Genomic DNA, 17114 nt, shown 5'->3' with positions numbered 1-17114 from the left:
GCAAAACAGTTATTTATTCATTAAACAACTTGATCGAAAAATAATTTCTAAACATTGGAGGACAATTAAAAAACTTTTGAATTCTAATAAACCTAGCTGCCGTACCTGTGTTTTACATCGGAGAGGATTTTGAAGAGAAAAAGTTTGATACACGTCACATATTTCAAATCCTACTCCAAATACGTCATGTTAACACGTTCGCTGCGGGCCATCAAACAGCAGGCGTAGCCCCAGTGCGGCGCAGCCCGCAGCGTCGAACAAACCCGATTGCCGGGTGATTGGCTCTCATATTTCGGTATGACGAATAGCAAATAACGTGCGGTGATGTCCTGTTTTATAACAAGAGTCGACGTAGTTCGCTAAACACTCACATATAGCAGCACTGCTTGGAACGTAGCCGGTCCCATCGTATTAACAATTGGAGGGAGAAAGACGGGACAAAAAGTTGATTTTTAAGTTTTCAGACGGGGATTTTATGGGGAAATTTTACTACCAACCTACAACACAACAAAAAGCAAGTCACCCACTACACGCTAACGTGGAAACATTCTGCAAAGGGTCGTAAACAAACGCACGTGGCGCGCTCGCCCACCCCCATCCCGCCCCCCCTACTGATAACGCGACAAAAATAGAAACCAAGGTCACCACGGTCATTCAACTGTGTCAACGCAGGTGGCTACAAAGTATTAGTTCGAAATATCAAACGGCTGAGCCACAGGAAAATATTGAAGTTCAGGAGGACCCAAGTATCCATATGGATACCGCCGCCTCTACGTGATGGACTCCAGGTATCCATATGGATACCGCCGCACCCAATGTGTTAATACGTTTACTTCCTTAAATTAAGAAAGTCACAATCTCCAATTAACAGGCTCGTAGCAAAAGTTAAAAGTTTCACAAATCGAATCGTTTCTACCTTTTGGACCGCAAAATCAAATCACTGCATTGACAGCATTTACAGCTGACTTCGTTAAACATTCTGTTATTTACATTCTTCAAAAATGTAAACATTGTGAAACTTTGGAATCCCATGGGGCGTAACTCAAAGAAAACACGTTAAATGTAATCGGTATATTTGTTAACCATGTACAGGGCTACCTCTTGAATTGATATAGATAATAAATCGAAAAATAAATAAATATAAGTTGATTGATTATTGGCTATTACAAAAGGGTAAACAATCAAGGAACATGATTTAATTAAGTAACCACACATCACTGAGTCTATATCTTCATTCTTTCTTGTAAAAATCGCTTTGATTGTGGCTATATTAAATAGGGAAGTAAGATTTCACTGCACAACGAGCTCAAAAAGCTCGAGAACCAGCACTAAGATGGAAATAACCGGCAGAACCTTTAACCATCCACTGGCTCGCTAGTCGCTACCCCAGGTCCGTGTCGTGCCATCTCGGACAAGTGCTATCTCGGCCAAGTGCTATCTCGGCCAAGTGCTATCTCGGCCAAATTCTCGGAACTAAGGGTGGTGAGTTAATCCCCTACCGCCGACTAGTGCTATCTTGTCCAAAAACTGTTCATTGATAGTCTTATATATTTTATTAAGTCAGTTCAACAATGTAATGTACAACAATAATGTAAATTAACGCTGTTGGCAAATAGGACTAAACAATAAAAACTACACAATGTGTAAAACTGAAACAACCATAAAATTCAGCATGAAATCTATAAACACAAACGAAGTCTGGAAATGCAAAATGCGGCATTTCGGCCTTGTCAATTTATTTACATATTTTAAACGATTACATAATATTTACATATTTACAAAATGATATTAACTATGTACAATATAGCCACATATGCTTTGTCATCATGTTTTCCGTGTCTTGTTTAATCCATTTTGATAAAGTAAGATACATTCCTCAAAAACTTTTTAACGTCCCCAGAAACCTCAAACTGCTATGTAGCTCTTTCCTATGCGCGTGTCTATCAAAAATATACTTATTTCTCTTTACTCCTTCTAAATTCAAGCCCACTCTTGTCTTATGGTGTAATATTTGTATCACTCACTTTACGCACCTGTTTCTATAGTTACTAAGTATTTAGTCCGCTGTTTTCTGAAATTTTAAAATTTAGTTTCTTTTTCATTTAAGTTCTTATTTCTTTTTAACTATCAAAGCTATATGAATGATATTTTTACAACAGATTGTTTATACTAAAGCAGATATTTGTGCATGGATATCGTAATAGGTTTAATAGCAGTTCATGAAAAAAACAAAACAAAAATTATATAGTAGTTTAAAAAAGGATTTAAATACGATGAAGCCATAATTTAGAACATTACTAGCTGTAACCCGCGGGCTTTGCCCCGTTTAACTTCTTAATTTTCAAGATTATCTCGTTCGCATGGCTCAATCACGTCCTGGTTGAAGTTTGTTCGCTACGCTCACTCACCTTTAGGTTGGAGCTCGTTCGCTACGCTCACCCACCTTTAGGTTGGAGCTCGTTCGCTGCGCTCACTTGCCTTCAGGTTAGCTCGTTCGCTACGCTAACTCGCCTCCAGGTTGAAGTTCGTTCGCTACGCTCACTCACCTTTTGGTTGCAAATTAGCTGTTGTCATAAATGTAAAAGAAATAATAGTGCTGCACCCTGTTGGTAATCCTTGTAACTTTAATGCTATTGAACATCATAGAACAGAACCAACTTGTTTAATTGAAACAGCTGTTAAGATTCAATAATTCCATTTCTCATAAGGTTAACATGGGAAACTCCAGAGCCACTGGGGCGGAGCCCGAAAGGATTTTTGAAATAAGAATATGCCTATATGTTAATCGGGAATGTGAGCTATCATCATGCCAAATTTCAGCCCAATCCGACCAGTATTTTTCGAGTTTACTTTTCCCATACATACACACATACAGCAACCACCTCTTTTTTATAATAGTATAGATAGATGAGTATGCAGAAAAAGTTAGTACTTTACTTGCTCTTTTAAACGAGATATCAAACAAAAAAATTGGTTCAGCAGTTAAAAAGTAATACTGTAAAATATTTTTAAACCCATATTTTTCCTAAAAAAAGCTCAAAAGACTTCAAAGAGTATGTAAAAATATTTTTTCGCTTACACAGCGGTTAATCTCTTCTAAGACTAAATAAACTCAAAAAAAGTATATGTGATAATTTTTAAAAGGATTTTGTTTTAATCACTAGTTTCAGTAGCATTATATACCCTCCTTTAAAAAATCTGAACTAATAGTTTCAGCAAGAAACAAAATTCAAAATAATACTTGAAAATTCTAAGAGCAAATTAGTAGATACTACAAAATCTATCATTTGTGAGATACTGTGTAACCGTTGTGAGATAAAGGAAGTTGGACAAACACAAAGAAATGTAAAATTAGATCCAAAGAAGACATCTCGCTTGAGTGGGGTATTAAAAGTTAGTGCAATTTAAATTTTTGTTTTCAATTAAATCATAAATGCTAGTCACATTATTTTTAACCACAAATCAGCACCTTTTCTAAACCGATCCAGGATGATCATAACAATTCAAATCCCCATCAGAAATTAAAATTAGAAAATTTAACAAATTGAGTGGTCAAATTATTGAACTGGGGCAGTTTATTTAATATGACAGTGATTGGCTGGACATGTCTCATCAATTTCGCTGAAGAAGAACATGACTATGTAAAATGAGCTAACGTAATTGTTATATTTGGTCATTTTAATTATAACACTGTATATTCTCCCCTGTCCTATTAAAAAACGTTCAGGAAACAGCCTAATCAGGCTATTATGTTGTATAAGAGACTCTTCGACCTGATAACTCTGTAACTGGAAATCGTAGATCGCTCACTCAAAACTGTTTTTATTCCTCTTTCTCAGACGAACAAAATGAGCCTTCGCATAATGCTCAAAGTCTTATGGTTCAATTTATGCAAATTGTAATAGGACGCGGAATTTCTAGGAACAACCTAGAAAGATTCAAAATTGAAGACATATCGTCTTCAAAATTGGCCAAGATAGCACCAATTAGTGTGTTTGATCAACTGTAAATATGCACTGGCCGAGATAGCACTCATTTCTTAGGAAATTAGGCTTTGGCCGAGATAGCACTTGGCCGAGATGGCACTACATCCCCCAGGTCGGTCGGTAGCCGGGTAGCCCATCAATGGAACCCGTTAGACGCCACAGCCATATACACTTGACTTGACTTGAGGCTCGCCCCTACCTCTCGCCGCAAGAGAGACAAGAATTTTGCATTGTTCCACGCGCCTTTGATTGTTTGAGGCGGGAAAACTATTTGTGTGCTACGGCCCGCGCAACACAGGATATTGTTTTCGTATTAGTTGGCCTTTTTCCAAGATGACCGTGACCGTTAACTTATTTTATGGACTCCCTTGGAGAATAATTCAAAACTACAAAGAACATTTCTAATCCCACAGTATACTAGCTATTTAAATTATAAACACTTTGGTGTTTGAAAAATATTTTTGGACGATAAATTTTGCAGCTATTTTAAATCATCCAAGATGGCCGCTTGCCTCCAAGGACTCAACAATAGGCCTAATTGTGCGACTATAAAGCAATAACTTCCCATCTTGCGCTTGCGAATTAGTTCGGTACATATTTGTATCCACAGTTGCCAGGACGACTATTAAGACAACCAAAAATTACATTGACATTTAGGTATTTAATATGTAGAATAGTAATTGTTAAGTAATCTGGAAGACAACTAATTAAAATGAAGTGCGAAAGATGGGTTATGAGAGTGCTCAATGCCTGAAGCATAATCCGTTTGTTTGAGGTGCGAATTTTCAAGCTTGTAGAAAAAATAAATATCACAAAGTAAAAGGGCAGGGGTGAAAGTGACTGAAGTGACAGGATACCCGGTGGATTTTCAGTGACTGGATTCCAGTGGTATGCGGTAAAATATATAGTGACTGGCTTAGCAGCACAAATTTTACGTGACTGGCTTTCCCATGCAAATGCGGTGGTGACTGCATTAGCATAGCATTTTTTACGTAATTATATTTTAGTATTTTTTAGAAAAAAAGGGATATATACATTCAGAAATGTCTAGGCTTAAGATATTTACCAATATATATTATATATATATCATAGTCTTGAAATATATTGGGGGGTGCAACTGACTGACTTCCAGTGTAATTTTTATGTGACTGGCTTCCCGGGCGGGGCCGTGTATATATATATATATATATATAAATTTGAACGAATGGTGTTTTTGGCCTCTGGGGACATCAAAATGAAAAAGTAAATCGGTCCCGGGTCTAGGTCTTACCGTGCCACCTACGGTAATAGCTACTTCCCTATAGGGAAATTCGCTAATAAATACACACAGGCCACAAAACATGTAACATGTAACGTAAACAACGTAAAGCTTTGAAAACTCACTATGGTTTGCTAAAAAAAAACTTTCACTTGATGTGGTGCAGTACCGGTACCGAAGTTATTAATCTCCTTTGGTTTTAATTCTTTTTTTTAGTTTTCAAAAATCAAAGCTATTTCCTAATAATAGCATTATTTGTAAGCAGCTTTTAATGTTAACATATTAATGACAGTTTGAAGAAACCACCTTTATCCAAACAAAGGTTTCTTAAGATTACGTAATCTCTAAACGATAATCGGTACATATATCTAGCAAACATTCGGAGGAAATGTGACAAAAAACGCACAAATCTGGGGTTTTGTACGTTTGTAGTTTTATTTCCTAAGTAGGAAAAGTACCGATATCGTTGTCGAAATGTAAGTAAGTAGAAACCAAAAGTGACACATTGGAAAAGCGAGTTTAGCTACATCTGTTAAGTTAAACCTCTGTTACGGTACGATCACAGCGAAATCAGAAAGATCTTCCAAGATCGCAGCAACATCCACGATCACCCACTGCAGTCGTGATTTTTTTACTTTGCACTTTACACAACTGTCCTTGAAGCGCCGTCAATGAGTGGAAACCTTTGTAAGCTACGGTATTGGTGACGATGATTAAAAAAATAAAAGTTTCCTTGCACTAATACAACACTGATTCACGGTATTTTCCCCGGTTATCAAAACTCAAGAACAATCGTTGCACTTGCGATTAATTAAACCGGTTAAGTAAGGCACAACGTTTTTAATCTCACTTGGTTTGGATGTGCTGACAAAACTTGATCGGAAATGGTTGCGGTATTTGTAAACAACTTTTAATGTAAACATATCGGTGACAGCTAGAAGTGAGAACTAATCCAAACAGCTGATCGTTATTTCATAAAATGTAATGTAATAGTAAACACTAGCTGTGTGCCCGTTCTACGCACGGGGTTGAAACCTTCTTATATTAAGAACAGCAGGGGCCTATTGCATAAAACTACAATTTTACAATTTTACAAGTTTACAGGCAAATTTCTGAAGAATTCTTCAGAAATTGTAATTACAGGTGTTGCAAGAACTACAAGTTACAGACTTGTAACAACTACTCAAAAACCCAAATTTACAGGCATTTTTTTACAATTTTACAGGTGTATAAACTTGTATTTACAATAAAATTTTTACAATTTTACATATACCTGTAAAAATGTAAGAATTTTTTACCTAGCTTCTTTGGCCTGTAAACCTTTGTTGCTATTGTACAAGTTAGTCTTTTAAGACAAAAATGTGGAATAGTGATGATTCTTCCGATGAAGAGCCTCCACAACGCCGAAGAAGGACCTTCAAGGTGAGAAAGAATTTCAATTTTGAAAGTGCTTTTGAAATTAACGAAAGATTTCGAATGCCACCTCAAAAACTAGAAGAGATGTTAGAAATAGTAGGTCCTAACCTCGAAAGAGAAACGGCACGGAACCATGCACTAACATCAAAACAAGTTTTATGTATTGGCTTACATTGGATGGGCAATGGGAGCCAATACCATGGCCTCAGTGACATGCACGGTGTGCATAAATCGACTGTATGTCGTGCCGTCCATAACTTTGTTAGAGCAGTGAACAACACTCTCTTTCCGAGGGTGGTTGATTGGCCTGACAACATTGTACAAGTTGTTCAAGGGTTCCATGCAATCGCAGAAATGCCACTTGTAATTGGTTGCATCGATGGAACATTGATTAATATAGACGCTCCGGTTTTAAATGAACAACAGTATGTTGACCGTAAGAATAACCACTCCATCAATTGCATGGTGGTTTGTGGGCCAGACTATTCCTTCTTCTATGTAAGCGCCCGATGGCCGGGAAGCGTTCACGACGCTAGAGTCCTAAGGAATAGCACGCTCTATCATAGAATGGAGGGTGGTTGGCGCCCTATTGAAGGAGGGGTACTGTTAGGAGACTCTGGGTATCCCTTGCTTGACTGGCTGATGACGCCTACCGGAGTAAACCTCGAAGATCCGGCTGTTGCAAGATACAACCAAAAACACAAGAGTACAAGACGTATTGTGGAAAACTCCCTTGGCATGCTAAAGGAGAAGTTTCCTTGTTTAAATCACCTGCGAGTGCAACCTGTTTTTGCATGTGAAATTTTCAAGTGTTGTGTGGCCATATACAACTTCGCACGGCGTGCTGGTTTGATTGAAGTGGTTGAAAATGAGAACGAAGTCGAAGACGACGTAGAAGAACAGAATGTGAATGTGGAACAATTTGACAGAGACGGGAATGTAAGGTTGCAGGAAATAATCAACCACTTCAGACATTGACAATAGCCTGAACACTGCCTTTACGTTAAATCTCCAATATATGACTGTTTTCACATTAATCAAACTGAAGCTTGTTTTCTGTATTGTGAAATAACTTACACAGATAGATATATATAATATATATATATATAAATAAAATGTTCATATCTATTTGTATGAATTTATTTATTTATTACATTAATGATATTAATATACTAACAAATAACTATTCAAAACAGAAAATCATTAAACTAGTTAGAGTATTCTATTAAAAACATTTAAAAACCATTATTCATAGTCAAGTGAGCTCACTTCGGTCTCATTTTCAAGGGTTTCATCGTCAACAACAATCATTTGACAGTTTTGCGCAATTGGAAAGTTTTGTGTGTACTTTGATGGAGGCAATGTTAGTTCACGTTCAAGCTTTAAAATGTTTAATGAACGTTCATATTTTTCCATCTCCATGATTTCCAGTGTCAACTTGAGTTTTTTTAATTTCAACTCTTCCTCCTCTTCTTTTTTGGTCATCTTCTTTTTCATAATTTTTTTATTCTCACTTCGTTCAACTGGCATTTGGTTGTTAGTAGTCTCAGGATCATCAACGTCTTCTTCATATGTTGCATGTTCTGCAGTTATTTCTGAGTTGGTGTTCCCCCATGTGTCGGAGACAGGTAGGCCGGTCAGCACTTCACTGTCCTTTCCAATTATCTCACTGACTAGAATGTCTGTGTCAGTAAGTTTGAACTCCGGCCCGCCTCCTGTCCCAGTTGTTCTTGCATTGTCATATTTTTTCTGCAAATCAAAAATCAAACTTTTGTATTAAATCTAACTACTAAACAGTTGATACAATTAAAATAAACTCTCACAATTTTTAAATCATCCTTTCCTGGTACCTTGAAATAGGGAACATAAAAAAACCTATGGTTAACTTTTCGGTCCGCTAAACTCGAAATTTGTTATTGGCACACAATAATGGTTATTAACTAATTGAAACGAATAGATTACAGAGGTAAATAAAGTTGTTTTGATATATTGTTATCGTTTTAATAATTTTATAGTATGATATGTTAATCAAATTTAATACAAACTACCGAATAAAAAAAAGCATTACTGCACATTTTTGTCAACATTTCTTAAACTCAAATTATGTCCTCTTTATATTATAGTATTTTAATGATGGTTATATCCACGGTATGATAGAAAAATTGAAAAATGGCTGATTTCTACTATAAAAACTACTATTTTTTTATCACACTTACCATTGAGTTTTTCCTTATGTTTTGCCATAGCGTGTCTCTTGTATAGGTGTATTCTTTTTCATAAGGCACAAGTCCCAGGGCCTGCGCCTTCTTATGAATCTCCCTCCACTTGTCATTCTTCATTTGTTTCGTCAGAGATTTTGAAAATCGGCCGAATAAAAAATCTTTCTCTTCTCGAATCTGTTTTAGAATTTCTATTCTTGCTCCCTTCCGAATTGTATTATTCATTTTACTAAGGGCTTTCTTTTACAAAATGAAATATATGAAAAAGGAAGTAAACGATGTTGAATTATTCGTAGTATGCAAATATTGGGCTTGAAGTACAACTGTATAATAGTAGAGAAGGACGAAAGTGAAGTTAATAATTGAGATGAAATAAGATGAGAACGGGAGTAATGATAAATAGTTGAAGGACTATAGGGGTAAAATGTAAAGAAATTGAGATATTGCAATTGAGAATATGAGAGAGGGAAAAATTAACACAGTTTTAATGGTAGTAAGAGAACAAGACACTATTATTTATTTACATTTCTAAAATACAACATATGTTAACGATTTAATTTTATTGTAAAATTGTAATCAGCTGTTTACAATTTTTGTACTTGTTCTTACAAGTATACAAATTATTCTAGCAACACCTGTAATAGTTAAATTGTAATTACAGGGACCTGTAAACTGTAAATTTGTAAACTTGTACTTGTAGTTTTATGCAATAGGCCCCAGTTGGTTTGCATATTTTCATATATGCTGGCAAAAATATTATACACCTTCGCAAATACAGTATCTGACAGTTTCAAGCCAAAACAAACGCTTCGCAATTAAATGTCACGTCACCCCATATGTTAGTCCATGTGTTAAATCCAATGATTAAACTAAAAAGGCTTTATAGGCCTACTATGAGAAATAGATCTGAGTCATAGCCCTAAGGTAGGCCTATAGTTGAAAGTTACTTTCCACAATGGTTAAAAGTATTTAAAGTACTACCTCAACCTCACCATTTAACACTTTATTCGGGTTGACATTTTCATTATCAAAGGTGCTCAAATTGTCCTTTTCGTGACACTAAGAAATAAGGACATTAATGCGTTACAAACAGACATACACACAAAAATACAGAACTTAATTAGGGAATTTGTTACGTTTTAAGCATAACAAAGTACACATGAAATTAATATTTGAAATCTTTGTCAATGTCATCAAATTTTATCATAACAATTTATATTTGCTTGGACCGAAGATGACGCGAAATGCTGTCGAAATGACTGCTTACTATATGAAATGAAGTACTATAGACGATTTAGATTGGTAATTTATAATACAAATTACCAAAATAGGCAATGAAATATTAAAACATAACAACCTAAATCGTAAACAATTCACGATGGTTTGCTAAACAAATGTTTTACTTAAATGAGTTATCATTTTCTTAGCATAAACTAACATTTTGGAATCCAGACAGAAAAAGCAAAACTTATACAGTTAAGACATCAATTAAACTGAATAGGACTGTATAAATAAGGTGCAATACCAACGATAACTAATTTGTAAATTACAGTGATGTGTTGGTACGTAAAAATTATTCTTGCTGCTACCAATGGTTCTAAGGAAAAGAACCAGTACCAAAAACCAACGTTTACAGTTAGCAACTAAAGTACATTCGACCAATTAAATGCGTTAATCAAGTCCCAAGGTTATTGATTTCTTTGTTTTGAATTTTCTCGTAAAAAGTTATCGGCAATCAAAGTTATTTCCCATAAATTGCTTTATTCGTAAACAACTTTTAATTTAGGCCTAAACTTATTGGTGTCAGTTAAAAAAAACAACCTTATACAAACAACTTTTTGTTAATTAATAGATTACGTATTCTCTAAACAATGATTGTATATCTACGAGGCATGTTTTTTAAGTAAGTACCGTTTTTTAGTTTCTCCGTTCCAGCACTGCGATTGGCATTTCGGACATTTGCGCTGTATATGTGCATCTATTGGCTAGCCCTAGCCCGAAATTCGACAAAAATCGGCCCTGTTTACATCCGGTTTCGAGCAATTCAAAATGGTGCCGCCAAATGAGACTGCCGCCGACTGTGAAGTGCGCGCTGTAATTATGAGTGACGGAATGTTACGCAAGTGGGTAAGGGCATCTAAAGACGGCCCCACCAACGCCCATCATGAGCAACGCACTGGACGGCGTAAATGTCCCCAGTACTCAGTGCATTGCTCATCATGAACGTTGGTGGCGCCGTCTTTAGATGCCCTTACCCACTTGCGTACCATTTCGTCACTCATAATGTTCTTGCCATACACCTCACTAATCTGTCGATACATTTCAATGGATTTCACACCTTTAGCACTTAAAAATCTAATTACAGCGTGCACTTCACAGTCGGCGGCAGTCTCATTTGGCGGCACCATTTTGAATTGCTCGAAACCGGATGTAAACAGGGCCGATTTTTGTCGAATTTCCGGCTAGAGCTAGCCAATAGATCCACATATACAGCGCAAATGTCCGAAATGCCAATCGCAGTGCTGGAACGGAGAAACTCAAAAACGGTACTTACTTAAAAAACATGCCTCGTATTAACATTAGAAAGAAATGTGACAAAAATCACACAATGCTGGGTTTTTGGACGTTTGTAGTTTTATTTCTTTAGTAGGGAGGCCGTGTATTCTAGGGAAAAGTACCGGTATCAAGGATCGTCGTCAAAAAGGTTGTTATGAATAATGGGGTAGGCCTAAGTACCCAAGAGTTGGGCTATGGGCCTATTGGCTATATGGTCCAGCGATTGCATCACACGGTGAGTAGGAACAAAAAGTGACACATTGGAAGCGAGTTTAGCATCATCCATAAACCGTAAACCTCTGTTAATCGCCCACTGCAGTTGTTTACTTTACACTTTACACAACCGCCATCGAAGCGCCGTCAATGAGTGGAAACCTTGTTTGTAAGCTATTGGCGACGATCATTAATAAATTTAAGTTTCCCAGTCCTATACAACACTGATTCAAGGTCTTCTTTCTGGTTATCTAACCTCAAGAACAATTTTATACACAAAGAATATCTGGTTCCTGACCTGGATGACGCCTAGTTATTTAATATCATTTACGGTTACACTATATTATTCCACTTGCGATTAATTAATTAAATCCGTTATGTAAGAAAAACGTTTTTAATCTTACTTGGTTAGGATTTGCCTTCAAAATGTGATCGGAAATGGTTGTGGTATTTGTAAACAACATTTGTAAACATATCAGTGACAGCTAGAAAAAATAATCTTGATCCGAACAGCTGTTCGTTATTTCATAGATGATTATTTGATAAAAATTGGACGTAAACTTGACAAAAATCGCACAAAACTGCATTTTTGAACGTCCGTAATTTTATTTACAAAGTAGTGAGGCCATATTTTAATGGCTAAAGACACTCTCACCAATCCAGTGAAAACATCAAAATGACTTGGATCGTGATAGGTACTCTCGTTTTCCTGGAGAAGATTGCGTAAAATGCCGTCTTGAGTGTTACAGAAAGGACAGACAGAAATTTAGATGAGACTTGTTTCGGCTTCTTTAATGTATAAAACGTAAAAATAACCTAAAACTTTATGATTCTGAGCAATGTACAGACAAAACTCTAATTTTATTTATATAGATTGGGAGAAAATTTGACAAAAATCGAACAAAATTGGGTTTTTGGTGGTTCGTTATTTTGTTTTCGAAGAAGCGAGGCCATGTTTTTATAGCCAAAGACGCTCTCACCAATCCAGTAAATACAGAAAAATGATTAAAACCTTGATCGGTACTCTTTTTTTCTAGGAGTAGGCCACGTAAAATGACATTTTGGCGTTACAGACGGAGTCACAGAATGGACAGACAAACAGACTCGTTTCGGCTTTCTTAGGCTATGAAACGTAAAAATAACCAAAAACCGCATGATTCTAAGCAATGTACAGACAAAACTGTAGTTTTATTTATATAGATTTGAGTTTGTGTAAACATAACCCCCAAGACAGACCGTGTTAGTATGGTTGTATCTTAAATTTGTGCATTTATCGTTGTTTTGTGTAGATACAATTTGTTTATAATAGTCAGCACCTGACCTTGGAAAATCTCAACCATTAGGTTACAAATGCGCCCAAACACTATCCCAAAACGACTTTTCGTTCTCAATTTGGCCCCCTATCAATGACCTGTGTTGCATGTACAGCGAGGCATTTTGAGAAGGAGAAAACCGGCCGTAATGCTTTAGGTTTATCAATAATGAAGATAAACATGGTCTGAGTTACACACCGGTAATCTCTGAGTTGACTCTTTTAAACTCATTGTATTCGTAAATTCGTTTTGAAATAACTCCTGTAATACTTTGCAATTGTTCGAATTCAAGCAACATGTACACTAGCAAATATAATTTAAAGGCAGATGTTTACATTCACCAACTGTTTTGAAGGTTTGAATAATCACAACATTCTGTATTAGCATAAGTCATGATTTGAAATAGTGCCACAGTGTTTCTACAGAGTGCAGCACAGAAAACTATTTTACTTTTGAATAAGTCCAAATGTATTAAACCCCAATCGCAGCACACCTGTGCACTCAACAACGTTTAAATTCTCCAATGTTAAATATTAAAAACATAAAAACCTTTATCAAAGTATTATAAACATTAAAAGGGGTGACAATGCCTTAATATTTTTATCTTTCGTTCTATACCCACACAATCTATATATATAAAAGGCAAAGCCCTCACTGACTCATAACTAATTCTCTTACTTCCCATTTACCTAGGAGGCTGAAATTTGGAACACTGATTCTTTAGGCATTAAATAGGAAAACTAAGTTGTTTTTATTCTGACCGGACTCTCGGGCTCCACCCCAGTGGCTCTGGAGTTTCCCATGTTAACCCCCCCCCCATGTTTCCCCTTATGAGTACTCATGTTTAAATGGAACTAGTTAACCGCCCGTGCTCCGCCACTGGAATTTTGTCAGCAATAAAAGACATAACAATTAACAAATACTGTTTATCTTTGTATTTTATTTGGGGGTTGCTTAAGTTTTTACATGAAATAGAACTGATAGTTGGCCTGTATAAACTATTTTATGTTAATCAAACCAATAGGCTATATAAGTTTAACCAAATTAATGTTTTACTTATATTCATTCGAGTTACACTTTAAACTGGTTTTTGTTTATTACATTTGTTGTATGGAATAAATATAGTCACTTACATGTAAATCAAGCATCAGCAGTTCATCAGGTAGCATTTCACGAACCTTTGACCCATTCTGTGAGTAACAGCTGTGTTTACGTCGTATATATAAAGTTGGGCATACTTTGGTTCATGCCATCATATTTACTTATTGTTTAATGCAAAACAGATTGTAAATAAAACTATGTTAAAAAAAAAACTTTGGTTCAATGTTAGAGGGTATTAACGGTCCAATCCGATGGTAAAGGGATTCCCGGATCTTAAAATTATATAGACTACTGTAACGGTACGTATTCCCCTTGGAATACTTACCGCTACTTTGGGTGACGTAGCTCAGGAATGAAACTCAGCACTCGCTTACAAAACCCAATTGTATTAATTACTCAAAACACAAAGAACACAAAGATAAACTAACAATCAAAAAGGTAGAGTAGACTGGAACTGTATAAATTAGTTAGTAGCTTAACCCTCAATTTGGAAAAGACTCTAAACCCCAATTTTGAAAACCGTTTACATTGTCTTACCTGAACCCAAGGCCAAGGGCCTTGGGCTCCAGCTCCCCCAGCAGGACCCTGTCCTCCGGTGCACCACACAAACACTACCCACCAAAACTGACCCCCTGATCAAGTGCACTGGCCTACTTAAAGCAACAGCTTTCAGTAGGTCAGCACAACAAGTTAAACCTGCCAAATAAATAAACATAAACAATATCACCAACTATTATTATATATTATTAATTATATATTATATTATTATTTTATTATTATTATTATATATTATTAATTATGTATTATTGTATATTGTTATTTGAGTTGGGTGATTGCGCAAAATGGCAGATGTTCAAAGATTTTCAAAATTAGCCAATTTCTTTAAATTAAAACACTTTTTTAAATCTTTAAACAACAAACTGTCATTTTTTAACGGATGGTCCTTTTGAAGTACGGTTTGCGGCATTGTATTCTACTAATAAATACCTTTAATTTGATGTGCATATCAACCTATGCTTCCATTCAAGATTTACTTCCGACTCCTTGTGGGCCGTCGCCCTGAAGAGTTATTTGGATCACTGAATGTGAAGTTATGGGGATCATTTTAAAGGGAATTTTAAGCAAAGAAGAATGCCGCAAACCGTACTTCAAAAGGACCATCCTTTAAAAAATGACAGTTGTTTAAAGATTTAATAATCTATACATATGTGGAGAGTATAAATACTTGCAAGATTTAAAACGAAAAACGTGGGGTGAATGCAATAGATATTTTACAATTACCTTCACCTATTGAACTAATGTATTATTATCAATTGCATGCACCCCACGTTTTTCGTTTTAAATCTTACAAGTATTTATACTCTCCACATATTTATAGATTATTTTATACTTTTTAGTGCGTTTAAAAACGTTTTGTTTTAAAAAAGTATTTATTTATAAATTATTTTCTACTTTTTAGTTTTTAATGTGTGTGAATGTTAAATCTATTTCAAGCATCTATATCAGATTAAGACCGAGGCATGTGGAAAATCTAAGGTTTACTGTATTTGAGTTTCTTTTTATATAATTATGTATTAGATTGAATTTATGGCCTACCTACTAACTATAGATATATCAATCTATTTAATTTACTGTTTACTTTAAAAGAATACTAAATAAATAACAATTGACATTATTAACAAACACCTTTATATCTGCAAACAGGGGCCCATTTCATAATAAACTACAAGTTACAAGTTACAACTTGTAACTTGTAATTTCCATTAGATTTGCATTGGGCGATCAGCTGATTTACTAATAATATTAGTCTGTACTTGATTATGAAATGGGCCCCTGATTGTTACTTTATTTTGAAATGTTTGTTTGTATAAAGAATCTCTTGGGAGCATAACCTGGACCTCTTAACCTCTGCTCTTCGAACTGTCAAATTTAAGTATTTACAGCTGACTTAAATTAATTGATATATTTACATTCTTTCAAAATGTAAACATGGAAAATTTGGAAGCCCATGGGGGCGTAGCCCAGGGGAAATATGAAAATTAAATGATATAATATTGCATTGTCATCCATTTGTGAGCTATGTTTCAAATTTCAAGTCTCTAGCTCATCAGGATCTTCGTTTAAAATTGATATCAAAATTTGTAGGAAAGCGAGCTAATAAAAACAAGCCCATGGGGCGTAGCCCAGGGGAAATATGAAAATGCAATGATATAATATTGCATTGTCATCCATTTGTGAGCTATGTTTCAAGTTTCAAGTCTCTAGCTCATCGGGAATTATCAAAATTTACAAGAAAGCGAGTTAATAAAAACAAGCCAATGGGGCGTAGCCTAAGGGAAATATGAAAATTAAATTATATAATATTGCATTGTCTTCCATTTGTGAGCTATGTTTCAAGTTTCAAGTCTCTAGCTTATCGGGAAATTAGTATAAAATTGATTGCAAAATTTGTACCGGACAAGAAAGCGAGCTAATAAAAACGTTTTAAAAAAGTGTTTTAATTTAAAGAAATTGGCTAATTTTGAAAATCTTTGAACATCTGCCATTTTGCGCAGGATCAACCTTTTGAAGTGCAGTTTGCGGCATTGTTTTCAGTTGAAGTAGACCTTTAAAATGATGTACAACTCAACATAGGCTGTCATTAAAGATTTTCTTCTGACCCCCGACGGGCCGTCCCCAAAAGGTGATATCCGGCCACCATGTACACAGAAAAGTAGCTTACAATTTCCAGTAACGGTATACCAAATGTGGTTGTGATATCGTTTGTCGTTTAAAAGTTATAAAGTCGTCCTAAGACTTAACGGTCACCCTGTATAACTACGGTTAACTTTCATACGTGCTATAATTGCTAATAAGTTCTTCAAAGAACCAGAAGTCAAAATATAGATTATGGACAAGTTTTCGAAAAAAATGTGAAAATACACATAAAGGAAACACACCGACAGAGGAAAGCAGGGCAACGTGTATTACAGTATGGGCGTTCCTTTCAAAGTCCTTGAGCCCTCATACTCTACTAAACACCCATGTGGCGTGGCACCGTACGTTGTGCAGT

The 17114-nt window shown here is 35.6% G+C and overlaps 1 protein-coding gene across 1 annotated transcript; it reads left to right on the top strand.

Moving 5' to 3' along the window:
• The first annotated feature begins 6603 nt into the window (after nt 1-6603).
• On the top strand, nt 6604-7638 carry LOC129005966 (putative nuclease HARBI1). Its single transcript, XM_054435043.1, has one exon. It carries the CDS (start codon nt 6604-6606, stop codon nt 7636-7638), a length of 1035 nt encoding a protein of 344 aa, XP_054291018.1.
• The last annotated feature ends 9476 nt before the right edge of the window (nt 7639-17114 follow it).

Source organism: Macrosteles quadrilineatus, unplaced genomic scaffold (assembly GCF_028750875.1).
Source record: "Macrosteles quadrilineatus isolate MER2022 unplaced genomic scaffold, UCM_ALF_1.0 Scaffold_48__1_contigs__length_938360, whole genome shotgun sequence".
NCBI classification, from domain to species: Eukaryota; Metazoa; Arthropoda; class Insecta; order Hemiptera; family Cicadellidae; genus Macrosteles; species Macrosteles quadrilineatus.
Note: the sequence above shows the minus strand (reverse complement) of the source record. Positions and strands in the feature narration are given on the sequence as shown.

Bases quoted from the DNA above. Each gene is read 5' to 3' on its own strand.
- LOC129005966 (XM_054435043.1), top strand. From the start codon at position 6,604: ATGTGGAATAGTGATGATTCTTCCGATGAAGAGCCTCCACAACGCCGA.